Genomic DNA, 16836 nt, shown 5'->3' with positions numbered 1-16836 from the left:
GGTAGGAGCTACATATTAGTATATATGCTCAAATTTTTATTGCATTTAACACACCAGAAGGGACATTATACAACTAATAAGAAGTGAAGTCCATATTAAGTTATTTGATCAAATATGTTTCATGAAAACTGCCTAAGAACATCAAAACAATTAGTCAAACCCAAAATTCAATCTGAGTTAGCATTCATATTCAAAGATTTGAATTCAGAAGTAAGTTCAGAGACCAAATATTATATTTTGATTTGTTCTGGAGTGGCCATCTGCCCATATGAAAAAGCTACTGCAACCGTCTGGCAGGCAGTTTAAAGAACCAAAATAACTACTCTGCGCAGGTCAGGTTCACAGGCATCTGGGTGTTGACTTGGAAAGCACAAAAAGTAATAATCACAGCACGTGGTACTTTACCGAGTAGCCAGCCAAAAGTGTCTGTCTAAATAGTCAAAAAATTTAGCTGTCATAAGAATCCTTTGAGGAAACTTTATAAATACCTATCAAATTTCAAATATCAGTGGCCAACATTTTTAAAAACACCATAAAGATCTAATAAAATGTTATAGAAAAGTTATAATAATCCTGAGGTACCCATAATTTATATCCTGGCACATTTAAAAATGTTCCTTTTGTTTAAAAATGGGCTTCAAAGATATCAATAGTTTTATTTGTATATTTTATAAATATTTGTGTGCTAGTCAATAGTCTGATTTTTAATTGTTTAAAGCAAATCCAATGCCACAAAGAGCTACTTTAGTCATGACTTGCAGGAGTTCAAGGGGAATATCCTCTTTCTTCACCCCTCTGCCCCTCCCCTACCTTCAAGTCTTCTCCTCACAGGTCTCTGCCTGGGAACTGTGGACTTTTGCTGCTCCTTTTCTTGGAAGAGTGGCTGCTGAAAGGAGTTAAATATGGCTCTTGGATAAGTAAGTCTGGGTTGGAGGGCCATGAAGAAGGGTCAGCAAGAGGACAATCTCCCTTGGCGTCCGGAACTTGTAGAATAGCCTGCAATAGAGTGGACCACCAGCTGAGCTCCTTGAAGTGAGAGCTACAGGCTGGCAGGGAGAAGGGGGACCCCAGTGTCAACCAAGAAAAGTTAGATATGCACACTGATGCACACTAAAGGTTGACGACAACTGAGAACATCTGTCTCAGACTCTCCTGGAGGCATTCACCAAAAATTGAGTTACAGGACCTTACACCTGACCAGCTGGAGAAGGGGTCTAGTAATTGCCCTGGTTATCATGCTTGTCATGATTTTTCAGCACATAAATGTTTGAGAATCACTGCCATTTTGAATGTGTGTTTCACTTGTCTGTTTTTCCAGTGGACTTTACCTCCTTGCAAGGAAGGTTTGTGAAGATTTGTTGCTGTTGTTTGCATTATTAGTTTTATTATGCTAATTCTAGAATCTCTGGTGCATAGTGCAATCTCAGGCAGGAAGTAATGGCTCATTAAAACAGGTATCCCAAAAGTCTTAGTAGAACTTCAAGATTAATTCCTTCAGGAAGAGGTAAAATTGTCATTAGATGCAGATGATATGATTCTATATATAGAGAACCCTAAAGACTCTACATGAAAACTACTACAACTGATAAACGAATTCAGCAAGGTAGCAGAATACAAGATTAACATACAGAAATTGGTGGCATTTCTTTATGGCAACAATGAAATATCGGAAAGGGAACGTAAAAAAACAATGCCTTTTAAAATCACAACCCCCAAAATAAATACTTAGGAATAAACCTCACCAAGAAGGCAAAAGACTTATACGCTGAGAACTGTAAGACATTAATAAAGGAAAGTGAAGATGATTCAAAGAAATGGAAAGACATCTCATGTTCTTGGGTTGGAGGAACTAATATTGTTAAAATGCTCATACTACCCAAAGCAATCTACAGATTTAACACGATCCCTATCAAATTACCCATGACATTTTTCACACAATTAGAACAAATAATCCTAAAATTCATACAGAACCATAAAAGACCCAGAATTGCCAAAGCAATCCTGAAGAAAAAGAACAACGTTGGAGGCATAGCCACCCCAGACTCAGACAGTACTCCAAAGTCACAGTAATCAAAACAGCGTGGTATTGGCACAAAAACAGACATATGGATCAATGGAACAGAATACAGAGCCCAGAAATAAACCCACACACCTCACTTATTAATCTTTGACAAAGGAGGCAAGAATATATAATGGGAAAGAGACAGTCTCTTCCGCAAGTGGTGTTGGTAAAGTTGGACAGCCTTATATAAACCAGTGAAGTTAGAACACATCCTTTCACAAATGAACCTATCTACACACGAAAATAAACTCAAAATGTCTTAAAGACTTAAACATAAGACATGACACCATAAAACTTCTAGAAGAGAACACAGGCAAAATATTCTCTGACATAAATCATACCGATGTTTTCTTAGGTCAGTCTCCCAAGACAATAGAAATAAAAATGAAAATAAACAAAGGGGACAGAATCAAACTTACAAGCTTTTGCACAGCAAAGGAAACCATAAACAAAATGAAAAGACTACCTACAGAATGGGAGAAAATATTTGCAAATGATGCGACCAGCAAGGGCTTAATTTCCAAAATACACAAACAGCTCATACAACTTGATGACAACAAAAGCAAACAACCCAATCAAAAAAATAGGCAGAAGACTTAAAGAGACATTTCTCCAAAGAAGAAATACAGATGGCCAATAGGCACATGAAAAGATGCTCAACACTGCCAATTATTAAAGAAATGCAAATCAAAACTACCATGAGGTACCACCTCACACCACTCAGAATGGCCATCATTAAAAAGTCTACAAATAACATATGCTGGAGAGGGTGTGGAGAAAAGGGAACCCTCCTACAACACTGTTGGTGGGAATGTAAGTTGGTGCAGCCACTGTGGAAAACAGTATGGAGGTTCCTCAGAAAACTAAAAATAGACCTACCACATGATCCAGCAATCCCACTCCTGGGCGTATATCCAGACCAAACTATAATTCAAAAAGACACATTCACCCTGATCTTCACAGCAGCAATATTCACAATAGCCAAGACATGGAAACAACCTAAATGTCCATCAACAGATGAATGGATAAAGACGATGTGGTACATATATACAATGAAATACTACTCAGCCATAAAAAAAAGAATGAAATAACGCCGTTTGCAGCAGCAACATGGATGCAACTAGAGATTATCATACTAAGCAAAAGTAAGTCAGAAAGAGAAAGACAAATGCCATGATACCACTTATATGTGGAATCTAAAATATGACACAAATGAACCTATCTATGAAACAGAAACAGAATCAGAGACATAGAGAATAGACTGGTGGCTGCCAAGGGGGAAGCAGGTGGGAGAGGGATGAACTGGGAGTTTGGGATTAGCAGATGCAAACTGGTATATATAGATTGGCTAAACAACAAGGTCCTACTATATAGCACAGGGAACTATATTCAATATCCCGTGATAAACCATAATGGAAAAGAATATGAAAAAGAATGTATATACATATGTATAACAGAGTCACTTTGCTGGACAGCAGTAATTAACACAATGCTGTAAACCAAGTATACTTCAATAAAAAATAAGTTAATTAAATTTTTAAAAAGATTAATTCCTTCAGAAGAACAAGTACTACACATTCACAAAAAAAGCACCCTTTGAAAGTTTAAATTTTTGAATTTCTTTGCCACTTCCTTAGTTTTGATCATCTTGGACAATATACTTTTAATATTGACTTTTAAAAATAATTGTGTTTCAGTGTTTGCTATCCTTAGAGAGACAGAAACAGATAAGTACAACTAAATACTTATTTTTCAAAAGTCTCAAAAGTATAAGGGAAATGAAAGTAATTATATCTTCAAATGATTTTGGGGTATGTTTCTAATTCCATACTTCTGATGCGATTAAAGATTAAAACTGTATTAAGACATTTGAGACATGCCGCATTGGTATTAAATGAATTTAATTTTGCGTAAAGTGGTAGAAATATTTTCTTCAGCAAACATACCTGCAGATATAAAATCACAACCATAAATCTGCAAAAAAGCAAGCTATTGAATGAAATCTGATTGGTTATTTCCCTGCAGTATGGATCTGCTAATCATTTAATTTACTACTTGCTAACAGAAGCCAAAATTTAAATATACATATATATATGTGTGTGTATATATATATATATCTTCAATTTTAAATCATTCATATATATGAACAAGTATACATACACATATATAACAATTGTTCATATATATATATATATATATATATATATATAAAAACAATTTAAAGTAAAGAAAGTACATCTGGTGGCCTATTTTTTCCCCCCGATTTCTAAAGAACACCATATTCTATTCTAGGCAGTGGAATGTCAATCCACCTTAAGGGCTGTTCAATGAGCATATCTGAGAAAGCACTGGTTTAGCCAATGATGTACTTATTGAGGGAGGCCCTAGTGCCACTGTCAAGAGCTTATCCACAGGAGAGATAAGAAGGTACTTGTTTGGTTTGTGAAAAGAAGTAGTGAGGAATGGCAGGTAGCTGCAGGCTGATGACACGTGATGTCCATATATATGTAGAACCAACACGCCCATAATTGCACCCATTTTCCATACCCAAATCCAAAGCCTTTATATCATTAATCCCAGGCAAAAATGGTAAGATTCATGTGTGTTACTATCCCACGGCTTCAAGATGCCTATAAACTCATATGAGTATGTCTTAGTTATATCAGTGGAGGACAAACCAGGCTTCTATCACCAAGCCCCATTCCATAACAGGCAAACCAGTCCAAGACTTCTCTGAGTGCTGCAGGAGAGTCTATGGAAGGGGCGCTCACTCCACTGTGATGCTTAAAATGCCTTTGCACAGAGCAAACATTCAATACATGCTGAGTGAATGAATGAGTGAACTGGTGTCATAAAACAGGCTTATTTCAGGGAAATTCCATTCAACAGGCTGGCATTCCTTCCTACCCATCTTAACTGTTAAGCTTGCCATCAGACAAAAATTTAATTATAAAACGTTAGAGCTGAGGAAATTTTAGAAACTATCTACTCTCCAGAGGTATACAACTTTAATTTAGTGGTAAAAATCACTAGGAGTGATTTAGGAGTCTATCAGACCTGAGTCCAAATTCCACATCTACCATATTTTGGTGAGCAAATAACTACTTCTGAGGCTCTGTTCCATGTATGCATTATGGGATATCATAATAATACATACATTAATTGTATGACTATCAGGGGATGAAATGACACAATCCATTTGCCATGGTCGGCTAAGTAATTTGCACCAAGTAAGCACTCAAGACATTAGCCAATATTAATAGCAGAGAGATGAAAACAAAACTCTGGGACTGATGCCTACCCTAGGGGCCCCAGTGGTCATAATGACTTTCTTCCATTCAGCCTGCTCTCTTCTCACTAAGACTAAGGAAGAGAAGATGAACAAATTAGGAATAACAATTGGAAAATGGTTTTATACTCCCTGAATGAATGGAATTATAATAAAATGATTCATGAGTTCTGCAGAAATATGATGAGGCTTTAGATCTTTATGTTAGTTCTCTACAAAACCAATTTATGGCCCTAAGATGTACCTTCCCACCCAGCCCCATCCTTACCAGGATCAAATATCATTGTAAATGGAAAAGTCAACAACACATAATCAACAAGCTAAGTTACAAGCCAGCGAAGTCTCGGAGGTTTGATAGAGAAAATTCAGATTTATCATTATATGTAAAAATAAGATGATATGAAGAACTCAATCTAAAAAGTATTACCTGGAGATCTAAAATCTCTACAATAGTGCTATAAAAAGTAAAGAGCTAGAAATCTATTTAGATGGTTTTCCTTATAAGAAAGCACTTTCTGTATAACTTTTAATGTACTATTGATGAGAACAATTCAACAAAATTCAAATAAATACCTGCAGATGTCCTACAAGAAGAAGAGAACAGAGTTAGATGTGACAGGGGATAACTGGACTTCAGGATGAGTAAGACCCTATACTTGACCTCAATAAATTAACATGAAATACAGTGGATGAGTCACGTACAGAATGTCAGAATTCTAAAAGGCCAAGCTAAGTACCAAAAGGAACATGTGGGGACTCTTAAGAAGGAAATAAAATATTGGTTAGTTGATTACGAAAAGGCAGAAGGGAGTAGGTTCCCTTTGGCTGCTCTTTGAAGAGATCACTTCCTTTCCCCCCTAGTCCTGAGGCTAGGGTGGCATGGGCAATAGAGGAATGTGGGGACTGAGAATCATTTCTACTCTCACCAGAGTGGCTGGAAGCAGATTTTCTTACCAGGATGTAGTAGTATGCTAATATTTAAGGGTTCTTGAGGTCAGAGAGAAGGGTTTGAATACTCCGGCTCCATCTCTTGCTGTGGGTCAAGTTTCTTACCTTTCCAACACCTCAGCGTCTTTACCTGAAAACTGGGGATGACGATAATGTCTCCCACCTGAGTGGAGTGTGAGAACTACATGATATAGTGCATACGCAGGGCTAAATTTGGTGCCTGGCAAACAGAAAGTGCTCAGTACGGCAGGCGAGTGTAGTGACAATAAAGGCAAAGATGACGGGGGTAGTGCCGGTGTTGCTTCTGCCCCCAGAACAGGCTCTGACTGGGAGAGAGTTAAAGCACCTTTGGGTTCATGGGGGTTTATATATAAGCAACGGTTGATCAATGTGAGCTGGTTGTCCAAATGATTATGTGCAATCTAAGAAAAAAATGGGCCTCGGATCTGCTCAGCTACTTAATAATATTAGCAGCGGTAGTAGTCAAAGAAGCTAAATTTTATTAAGTGTTTATATGCCAAACAACGTGCTGAGCGTTTTAAAAGGATTTACTCACTTATTACAACGAGGCTATACACTAGGTTCTGATAATGTTATTCGTCTCTTTCAGATGTTGACTGAGCCTCAGACGGGTTACAAAAGCACCTAAGATCCCGTTGTCAGTACATGACGGAAATGAGTTCAAATCCAGCCTGTCTGACTTGTTCTTAATCACTAAGGTATGAAATTAAGCATGTTGCCCTTTGCCTGATTCTCCTTCTGAGGCCTGAATATTTCACTTAGCTCTCTGAGTGCAGAAGAGAGAAAATTCTCTCTCCTTGACCCAACTTGGCATCAATATCCAACTCCCCTTCTCAAAATGGGTTGCTTCAACGAGCAGCAATGAATGCCGGGGTCATGGACCAGTCACCTTGATGACTAAGAGTCAGACACTAGGGAAAGAAAATGCTCTGTGACAAACCTACCCTTGTACAGAAACAAGACAGAAATGGGGGAACAGGGCAGAAGATAATGGAATAAGGCATAGGAAAAATAGCACCTGGCATCGTGATAGTAATAATAATAATAGTAGTAGTAGTAATAGTAATAATAATAGACTTTACTATGCTCTAGGCATTGTATTAAGTGCTTGGTGTAAGTGACTTCATTTTAACATTGAAAACAAGTCTATGGGGATGAAATATTATTAACATCATTTTATAGGCAGGAGTATTGAGGTTCAGGTAATCAGGTAAATTGCCCAAGCTCATATGGTTAGCAAGTGGAAAGCAGAGATTGGAACCAGCACCTACACTCCTAACCATTATGCTATAACCATTATGCTGAAGACATAAGAATTCCAATGGTCTTTCCCCATAACCCACTCCTGCACTCCAGACTTAAATACTCCAAGATCAAGAGAGAGCAAGCTTGGAGCTGCCACTCTTCAGTGAGTGTCAATCATTTCAAAACAGTGTATTTGCTAACAAGATGCAGTTCTTGTGATAATCTTCTCAACCAGGTATCAAGAAACAGGAAGCAAAGATTCAAGTAACAGTATGTTCCTACTTACGAGGAAGGTGGGACAGCATAGTTGACACTGGGCTTAACTGTTCTGGAAAACGTGGTCCCAGTAGGCATACACGCTGGTACATTTTCCCCACCTACCAAATACAAAAGAATTATTTCATTTCCATGTTGCTCTTCAAAGTTCCACCTCATTCGTGCCTGTCATTCATCCTCTGGCCTCTTCCTGTCTCCATTTCTGTACAGAAAGGTGCTGAGTCTCTGCTCTCGGATACAAAAAGGGTGTGTTAGGAGAGGGAGCCATGGTACCTCAATGTCTTTTTTTTTTTCATCTTAATTCTATTATGCCAACTCCACTGAACTTAATTAGAGTGAATACAGAATTACACAATTACCCTCTGTTCTATTCTTCAGATGTTATATTTTGATAAAATTTACGACATGCTGCTCTCCCCTTGAACACCAGATGAACACTAGAAATGGATGTGTGTTGACATAAAATCTGTTATAATTACAATTCAAGTATAGCTTACATAATGATAGTGTTAACATAAAATTATAGATGTGTAGAGACAACGTGGTCATGCATTTTTTAGTATAAGTACATGCTTAGACCAATATCTGTTAGCGGAATGAAGATGGAAGAGAATTTTGGTTAAGCCACAAAGGCTGTTTAAGGACTTGCAGATAGCTAAGGGGAACTCAAAGACCAGTAAGATAGTATTTCCCCTGCATTCAATTGCAAATTCAATTGCAAAGTGAAGGGAAGATGTGTAATTTCCCCTATGGAAATTACAAGACAAGTACATTTTTTCCCTTGAATACCTGGGTAAATGCTTAAATTCTAATGTATATCAGTGATGCAAATTTTCAACTGAGTTTGATAAATCATAAAATAATAATTATACATATATGTATATAAAACTGCATGGAACTAGACAGTTCAGAATTACTTCTAATTAAAGAGGTACCCTATGGCAACTAACTTAAACCTTACAAAATATGGTTCCAAGTACCCTATCAGAGTGAAAAGTAGGAGACGGAAAGGTTTATTGTAAATGTTTGTAGTCATGGTGTCTTAACTAAAACTACTGTGTCACAAATACTATTAAAATAATTGTGACATTTTATTCACTTTTACTGCAAACAACAAAACAAACTATTTTTTCATTTCAGGTAATTATTTTAGCTAACAGTTATTCAATGTTTTGAGAAGACAGAGTGCTAATTGCATGACTTCATTTTATCTTTAAAATAGCGCTTCCATGTCATTATTCTTAATATCTCCATTGTATTAAAGTGTATCTCTAGTTCAGACCTTTCTTCAGAACTGCAGACTTGTGTATCCAACTGTGTACTCAGCATCTCTGCTTGGACGTCACGAAAACATCTCAAATCTTATACCTCCAAAACTGGTCTTTAATCCCCCAAACATGCTCTACCCCAAACTTTTTCCATCTTGGGTGACAGTAACCACACCTTTCCAGTTTCCCAGGCCCTAAATCTCGAATTCACCCTTGACTCCCTCTTCCTTTCCATTCTTGCATTCAATCTACCACGAAATGCTGTCACAACCTTCCCAATGTGCCACTTCTGAGAATTACCAGCCGCTAGCAGCTTGGTGCAGGCCACCAGCATAGGCCTCGAGGATCCTGTAGTTGCCTCCCGAGATTCTCCCTGACTCCACTCTCTCCCCACATCCTCAAGGCCACAGATAGAGTTATGCTTTTCAAACAAGAGACAGTTCATGCCACACCTCGGCTAAAATCCTGCCCCTGGCTGCCTACATTTAGAGTAAAAGACACAATGCATGTGATGGCCTCCCAGGACTTACCCAATCCAACCCATCACATATCCGACCTCCAGCCCTCCTGCTGTCTCTTCCTCCCCACTGACTAAGTCAGCCAGGGTGGCCTCCTTGATATTCCTCCAAGCTGCCCGGCATATTTCTGCCTTAGAGTTTGGGGACTGGTTATTCTTGCTCCCAGGGAGTGGTCTCCCCATCATACATTCTGACAACTCCCTCACTTCAAGTCTTTGCTCAAATGTCAACTTATAAAATCCACCCTGACTACCCTATTTAAAATCGGAACCTACCTGTACACTCCTCCAGCACTCCCAACCCAAGCCTCTTCAGTGAGCTTCACATCCTTTTCCTTACCCCGTAGCGCCCGTCAACTTGTGACAAAGCACAGAATTTATTTATAACATCCGTTTCCACACGAGAGTGTAAGGAGGGAGAAAGCATGCAAGAAGGAGCACGCAGGCAAAGGCTCTTGTCTGATTTATTCATTGATACGTCCAAGCATAGAGAACAGGAAGATGCTTGATAAATAGTCCTGAAAAAGATACAGATGAGGAAACTAGTAGTGAAGCTCAGAAAGTTTAAGTAACTTCCTCAAGGTTCTAGAGCTAGAAGAGGGTCACAGTAGGATTCACACCTGGGGATGTCTAACTTCAAATCTCTTAGCCTCTCTGCTATCTTTTTTTTTTTTCTTCTTTGCGGTACGCGGGCCTCTCACTGTTGCAGCCTCTCCCGTTGCGGAGCACAGGCTCCGGACGCGCAGGCTCAGCAGCCATGGCTCACAGGCCCAGCCGCTCCGCAGCATGTGGGATCTTCCAGGATGGGGTCACAAACTCTCAACCACTGCGCCACCAGGGAAGCCCCTCTCTGCTATCTTAAGTCCATGCAATTCAGGATTTGTTTTAATCAGTGCCATGGAAATTCTCACTCCACTGAATAGGATCACTAAAGTGTTCTCTGTCTAGATTTATATATATATTTTCCATTTAAACAAAGGAAACAGAAGAGGGGAATTCATCATGGGTTACTGCGGTAGTTTTACAGCAATTTTAGCAATAATGACATTTAAGTAATAGTGATATTTAACGATAGCATAATAATAATAAAATAATAGCTCTTAAATGTATTGAAGACGAATCGCATGCTAAACTCGGTGCTAAAATATATCCATGTATATTTTGTGCAAAATCCTTATGAATATTCTATCAGATGAGCTTTACGTGTAACTCCACCAGGCATACTTCTCTTATTCCGCTTTCAAAGATAAGGAAATTGATGAGAAGTGTGGTAACCGTTTGATCAAGATGAGACTGGTAATAAGTTGTGAGTATGAATTTAAATTCAGGTCTAACTCCAGAATTTGATTCTCAATCCATACATGAAAATTCTGATAATTCCTTTGATAAGGGTATGTTCTCTCCTGGAAAACATCCCCCATTATGTCTGCCTGTGCTCATACCTTCAGAACACAGTCAACTTTGAAACATGATAAAAATGTTTAAATAGTGTGCTTTAATAAATGGAAATATCTTCATCTAAACAATAACACAAAAAGGCAGGCTGAGCCCTTTGAAGTGGCTTCGTTGCTATCTTCCATCCAGAACAAGAGAAGGAATCAACAGCTGCAGAGTAAAGAAAGCATGAAACCCAGAGATGGAGGATTCTGTAAATGACCAATTACAAGACTATTAAGCCACACTTCCATAGCAAGAGGCAAAATATTCCATTAAACTGAAAATTTTTCTACCGCTAACTCCAAGGCCCACACAAACATTAATGTTGCATTTATTAGGATGTATTTCCTGTGCTCTATCAACTTGACTTTCAGCAACTGTATTAATACAGTCCTTTCGCTTTGCACATATATCTGAATGATGGATTCCATTACTGGAGTTTTGTAGAAAGAGTGGAGTGAATGAAGTAAAGTTTGGGAAGAGCCATCATAATCCATAATGATGGGCACTGAATCAGGACAAGAAGAAACCTCTCTTCTCATTTATTTGAATGAAAATTCTACTATATATTTATTGCCTCTGTACAGGGCCATCTGTTGAATAGTGGAAAACAAGCATCTTTCATTTGGAGGTAGGATTTGTGTGCTCAAGTTTCTATGGGCCTGCAGAATTAATCTTGTTTTAGAAATGAAATAAAATGTAATTTCTTACTGTAAGTAGATGTGGTTAAGCAACTGGCAACTTTGATGTCTTTAAATCACTGCAGTTTCAGGGTAGGCAAATCTATAATTATTTCAAGCACTTCTTTATTGGTGCAACAGTTGAGCAGTGTACATAGTGGTCAACAACCTGGGCATTGTCAGACGACTCTAAGTTTGAATCTAGACTTTGCCACTCACCAGCTATGTGACTTTCAGCTATGAGAATCACTTTCTTCAGCTTTGCAGTGTGGATTATTATATGCCCTTTGCAGAACTACTGTAAGAACTAAATGCATATGGGCACAGTGGCTCATAGTAAGGGCTCAAATTAGTACTGTGGTCACTACTAGTAGTATTGAAAAGAAATTAGAACTTCTATTCTCATAAAGTGGGATATGTGTCCCTTTATCATTGTAATTTCGTATCATTTTACTTTTGACCTTATAATTTAATAGCTTGATCCAAGAAACATTTAGCAGTAAATATAACTGAAAGAAGATTACCTGTCAAACATGAAATACTGTAGCATCAAGTGTGCTGGCACAATACTCTTCTCAGATAATTAACCTGTAAAAATATGTTATTGTCTTCTTTTTAATTAAGCACATTGAACATATATATTTACTGTGCCAGTTGGCGAAAGGTCCATTAATTAATCAGTCTAACTATGTGTTGCATAAACGTCTTCTAAACATAATCGTATATGTATTTTATTTGTTGGGAAAATGTGTTTGAGATTGTTCTTTTCTGCCTATTTAAAGTAAAAGAGGGTGAGAAGTAGAGTTAGGCTTAATGTACTTTGTACTCCATTATGCCATGAAAACGCTTCTGTGCCCTGGAGACAACAACAAAAGATTTGCTTTAATGACAAGAATCAAGTATGTTCTAAAGCTTCCAGGTAGGAGGCATATAGGTTGCAGTTTATATCACAAGTCTTTGCTCTCTCTCTCAACTGCGTCTAGATGGGAAAGATGTGGTCACAAATGCTTCAAGGTGATATAGTAAATGTTGGAAAAGAGGGGGGTAGGAGGCAGAGTTTTGAGTATCTCAAACCTGAGCTAGAAGGATTTTATTTAAAGAAAATAGCGGATATTATTTTTCACTTAAGGAATGCCACTCAGCAAACCTGACATTAATGTAGGAAATTAGCTCTTTTAGCTATGATGCTTTCAAATGCACATTACTGAAAACAAATTCAAAATAGTCAAAGGAAATTTAAAAACAAAAACCAAACAACAACAACCACCTCAACAAACAAGTACTAGAAATTCAGGGATGCAGCCATATTCAGATACAGTTGGATCTGCAAGTTCCAGAGTATCAGCAGGGTTCCAGCTCTCTCTCCATCGCTCAGCCCTGCTTACCTCTGCAAGACTTTATTTTACAGAAAGTCTCTTCTTGTGCTGGATGGTCACTGGGAGTCCCAGAGTCATATCTCCCCAGCTTAGAAATTCCAGAGAGAAAAGACAATTCTTCCATTTTTCTCTGAGAGAAAAGTCCTGGGGAGGAGTCTGATAGACTCAGCCGAGGTCAGATGCCTACCCATGAGCCAATCACCTGCTTTACTGGAGTTCATCCCCGGGGCCCGTGAGGAGGCAGGATGGCATTATCTGGCAGTTCTCCAAGAAAAGCCTGCTGTTTTTGTAAGATGAAAGGGGAGAGGACATGGATAATGAAACCTGTATCTGCTTCTGTAAAATCCACAGAATCTTACTCCCTGCCCTGTGTCGATGACCATGCAGTAAGCTGACCCAGGAGGTCATTTTGCCCACAACAGTCTTTATATATATGACTAAGGAACACACTGGTAAAAGAATATGGAAGAAAGTCTGAGTATGACAAGTCAGCTAGACTGGTATTAACTAAAAAAGCTGTGTGAAAATATCCTGAAAAAGTTGCCCCCAACTCACTCAAAGTCCAAAGTTGGAGCTGGAAATACAATGTCATGGAGTTTGGATAAGAACAGGTTTTCTCCAAGCTGAACTATGACACAGAGATTAGAGACTTCTAGAAACTATACTTTTTCAAAGAAAAAACATCACACGAGAAAAATGAGGCCTAGAAAAATTAAATGACTTAAGCTAATTAATGGCAGGACTGAGACTAGAGTATACGTTGTGTAATTGGCTATGGTCTTTTTGTTTGTTTGTTTGTTATCACTTCAGAACGAGACAAACTTAAAGAAAGGAAACACAACCAAAACTCAGTGGTTGGAAAAGAGACGGATGTGAACGCCATCTTGTTTCTTACGTATAAAGTTACCCCTCACAGTGTTTTGGAGGAGAAAACGCTGGCTCTTCCCAACGTTGGTTACATACACAAAGATTCCAAAGACAAGACAAGTGCTTTGCAAACAAAGTAACTAGAACCAGCTCAGGCTTCCCCGCGCCAGGTCCTCCGTTCCACGGTCAGAACCACCAACTGTATCCTCCCGGGTAACAAGGTGATTCAGAAAAGCTGGCGCCTTCAGAGAAGGGAGAAAACTTAGCCGGGAAGAGAGTCAGGAGGAAACTTGCTCAGCTTCTTGCTGGGGTCTGAAACGATCCCAATAGAGTCCTTAAACCCCTCAGGTTTCCCCAATCAAGCACCCTCGCCTCCAACCTGGGCCACCCCAGATCTGACTATCAGACGACAGAAGTCTGCGGACGCACGGAGAGCTGACCACCCCACGAGAGGGACCTACGCGCGGCCGCGCCCACTCACCTGCCGCTCCGCGGGAGACGGGAGACCTGCCCGGGGTCCAAGTCCTGGGCGTGGCAGACTCGCCCCTCTCCGGGCCCGACTCCAGCTCACCTCGGCGCCGCCCGCCTGGGCGCCGCCATCTTGACCACAAAGGGGGCCTCGCGCCGGAGGCCCCTGAGCGGGCGCCCTGAGCGGAGCCGGAGCGCCGGGGAGGCCCAGGTCGGCGCCCTACGTCCCCCGCGCGCTCGCGCCCCGTCCACGAGCGACGAGAGTCCCGCACGCAGCGCCCGACCCACGCTTCCGCGGAACCGGCGCCCCGCGCAGCCCGCACCGCGGCTAAGGCGGCGCCGAGGGCGGCCCGGGCGGAAGAGCGGGCGCGGGGCACGCGCTCGGTAACCTGGCAACGCGGCGCAACCCGGCGTCTTCGGCGAACCCCAGCCCTCCACCGCGAGGAAGCACGGACCCCCGCACCCGCCGCCCAGCCCGCGCCGCCCCTCGGTCGCTCCGCCCGCCGCTGCCCGCTGGCTATGGTCTTTTAAATCCGTGATACAACGTCTATATGTAACAAATCTGTTAAACCCTAAATGTTTATGATATTCAAGTAATCCATTATCTGAATTATTCTTGAAGATAAAACATCCAAAGACTTCTTAATTGTATGGGTATACATACATAAAATACACGTGGAGGTAACTTCAAATACAGTATGTGCCTGTCTCTATTCCTTCCCTCTCCGCTCTTCTAAAAAATGCCCCTTTAAAAATTGCTCACTCACCATCTATTAGGTAAATTTGCTGAAACACAGTAAATGTGGAGACAGAAATTGTTATAGAGACTATTCCAAATGGCACTGACACCTGTATTTATGAAATTTTTAAAAGGGTAAGTTAGAGTTGTTTTTTTAAAAAAAAAAAATCCCACTATAGTAACACCACATCATCCTAGGTGCCCAGTTCTATCCAATTACATAAGATGGAGAAAGAGAGAGAGATAGAAACAGAGAGAGGGAGAGAGAGGAGAAAGAGAAAGAAGAAAGGAAGAAAACCAACTACTTATGTATAAAATGTTGCTCCCAAAGTTTGAGATTATACTCAAGCATCAATGAACAGAAAGAAAACACTTACAAATTTACAAATGTATTTCATTTATGGTATGAGGGACACAGGTTTAGATTTGCAACACGCTCCCACAAGGGTCAAATTGACCACTTTTTTCTATCTAGTTGCTCTTGAGAGAACAAAACAATTGAAACAGATGCCATTCAATTCCAAGTCTATAGCTTAGACCATGTCACTGCACATGAAATATTGTTCATTCAGAGTCAGCACATAGCAAGAGTAATTTATACTCTCAGAGTATTTGCTCTCAAGTCAATAGCAGAGAAGCCTTGACTAAAAACGTTCCCATTACTTTCCATTGTAATATATCTTACTTATAGCCCATGAAACAGTGGTCAGGGGAGATTTATTCTTTGGACACCATATTATATAATCTCTCCACTTTAAGCCATCCCCCACTCGGCGATTATTTTTTAAATATGTTACTCGTAGTCAATATTAATTTACATTTAATCTTTCTTAGCATTATGAGTATTATTTTGTACAGGCTCAGAAACAAATCTCCCGAAATTCCTCCCTGATGCTCCCTTCAGGCTGAAAATGCATTGCAGTGTGGCTGCAGTGACTTAATTCTAGTTGGCAGAGCCCTGGCCACACACTAATTTCATTAGCCTCAAACTCCTGGATTTGAAAGATCCACTGAATATGATTCCTGTCCTCTGACACGTCACTTACTAACCAATTCAGTGTGCATACAGAGGAGAGAAAGGACTTGCTCAGCTCTGGCCCACCGGCAGGCAGATGAGAATTCCCAGTCAGAGGCACTGTTTACATCTGAGTGGTCATTCTTGCCCGGGTCCTCATTTTCAGGAAGGAACTTCAATCCAGGCTTTGCCGGCAGCTGCAGCATTTGTTACATCCATTACTAGCTCCTTCTTCCTTCCTGCCCCCCAGTGCTTAGCATCCCCCATTTCAGTCACTAAGTCTTCCTTCCCCCAGCCTAGAAGCTTACCTCACCATAACTTTTTATCTCAAATGATAGGTTTGGCACATTCCCCACAGCAACCCACAGGGACTGGGGAAAAGAAAACTCAGATCTCTGGAGAGCTAAGAATTCAACCATTTAGAGAAGTTTCTTTTATACAGGACCGTCTTCATTGAGCTGAACCCTGCAATCCCAGAGAAGATTCACCTACCCGTTCTTTTCCTCTTTCCCTAAAGTGACTGTGTCTTTGAACAATGGGTCTGTGTTCCACTATTCTCTCTATTCATTTTGCAGGTTTACAGAGGCTGGGAAACTGGGGACTGGACTTACATGCCAGGAGCTTCTAA

At 40.1% G+C, this 16836-nt stretch overlaps 1 protein-coding gene across 1 annotated transcript in view; it reads right to left on the bottom strand.

Moving 5' to 3' along the window:
- LOC149743975 (uncharacterized) overlaps positions 1-16414 on the bottom strand; it is a 122465-nt gene extending 106051 nt beyond the window's left edge. The window contains exons 1-3 of the mRNA XM_089905934.1: positions 16337-16414; positions 14468-14978; positions 7852-7942 (exon numbers count right to left, since the gene is read on the bottom strand). Of these exons, the coding sequence (XP_089762060.1) occupies positions 7852-7942; positions 14468-14978; positions 16337-16414 (680 nt within the window). The remainder of the gene's footprint in view (positions 1-7851; positions 7943-14467; positions 14979-16336) is intronic.
- Positions 16415-16836: the final 422 nt, after the last annotated feature.

This window comes from Delphinapterus leucas, unplaced genomic scaffold (genome assembly GCF_059928025.1).
Source record: "Delphinapterus leucas isolate spDelLeu-1000000601 "Yukka" unplaced genomic scaffold, BTC_Dleu_Yukka2 spDelLeu_asBTCV2_sq40, whole genome shotgun sequence".
In the NCBI taxonomy this organism is placed as follows: domain Eukaryota; kingdom Metazoa; phylum Chordata; class Mammalia; order Artiodactyla; family Monodontidae; genus Delphinapterus; species Delphinapterus leucas.
Note: the sequence above shows the minus strand (reverse complement) of the source record. Positions and strands in the feature narration are given on the sequence as shown.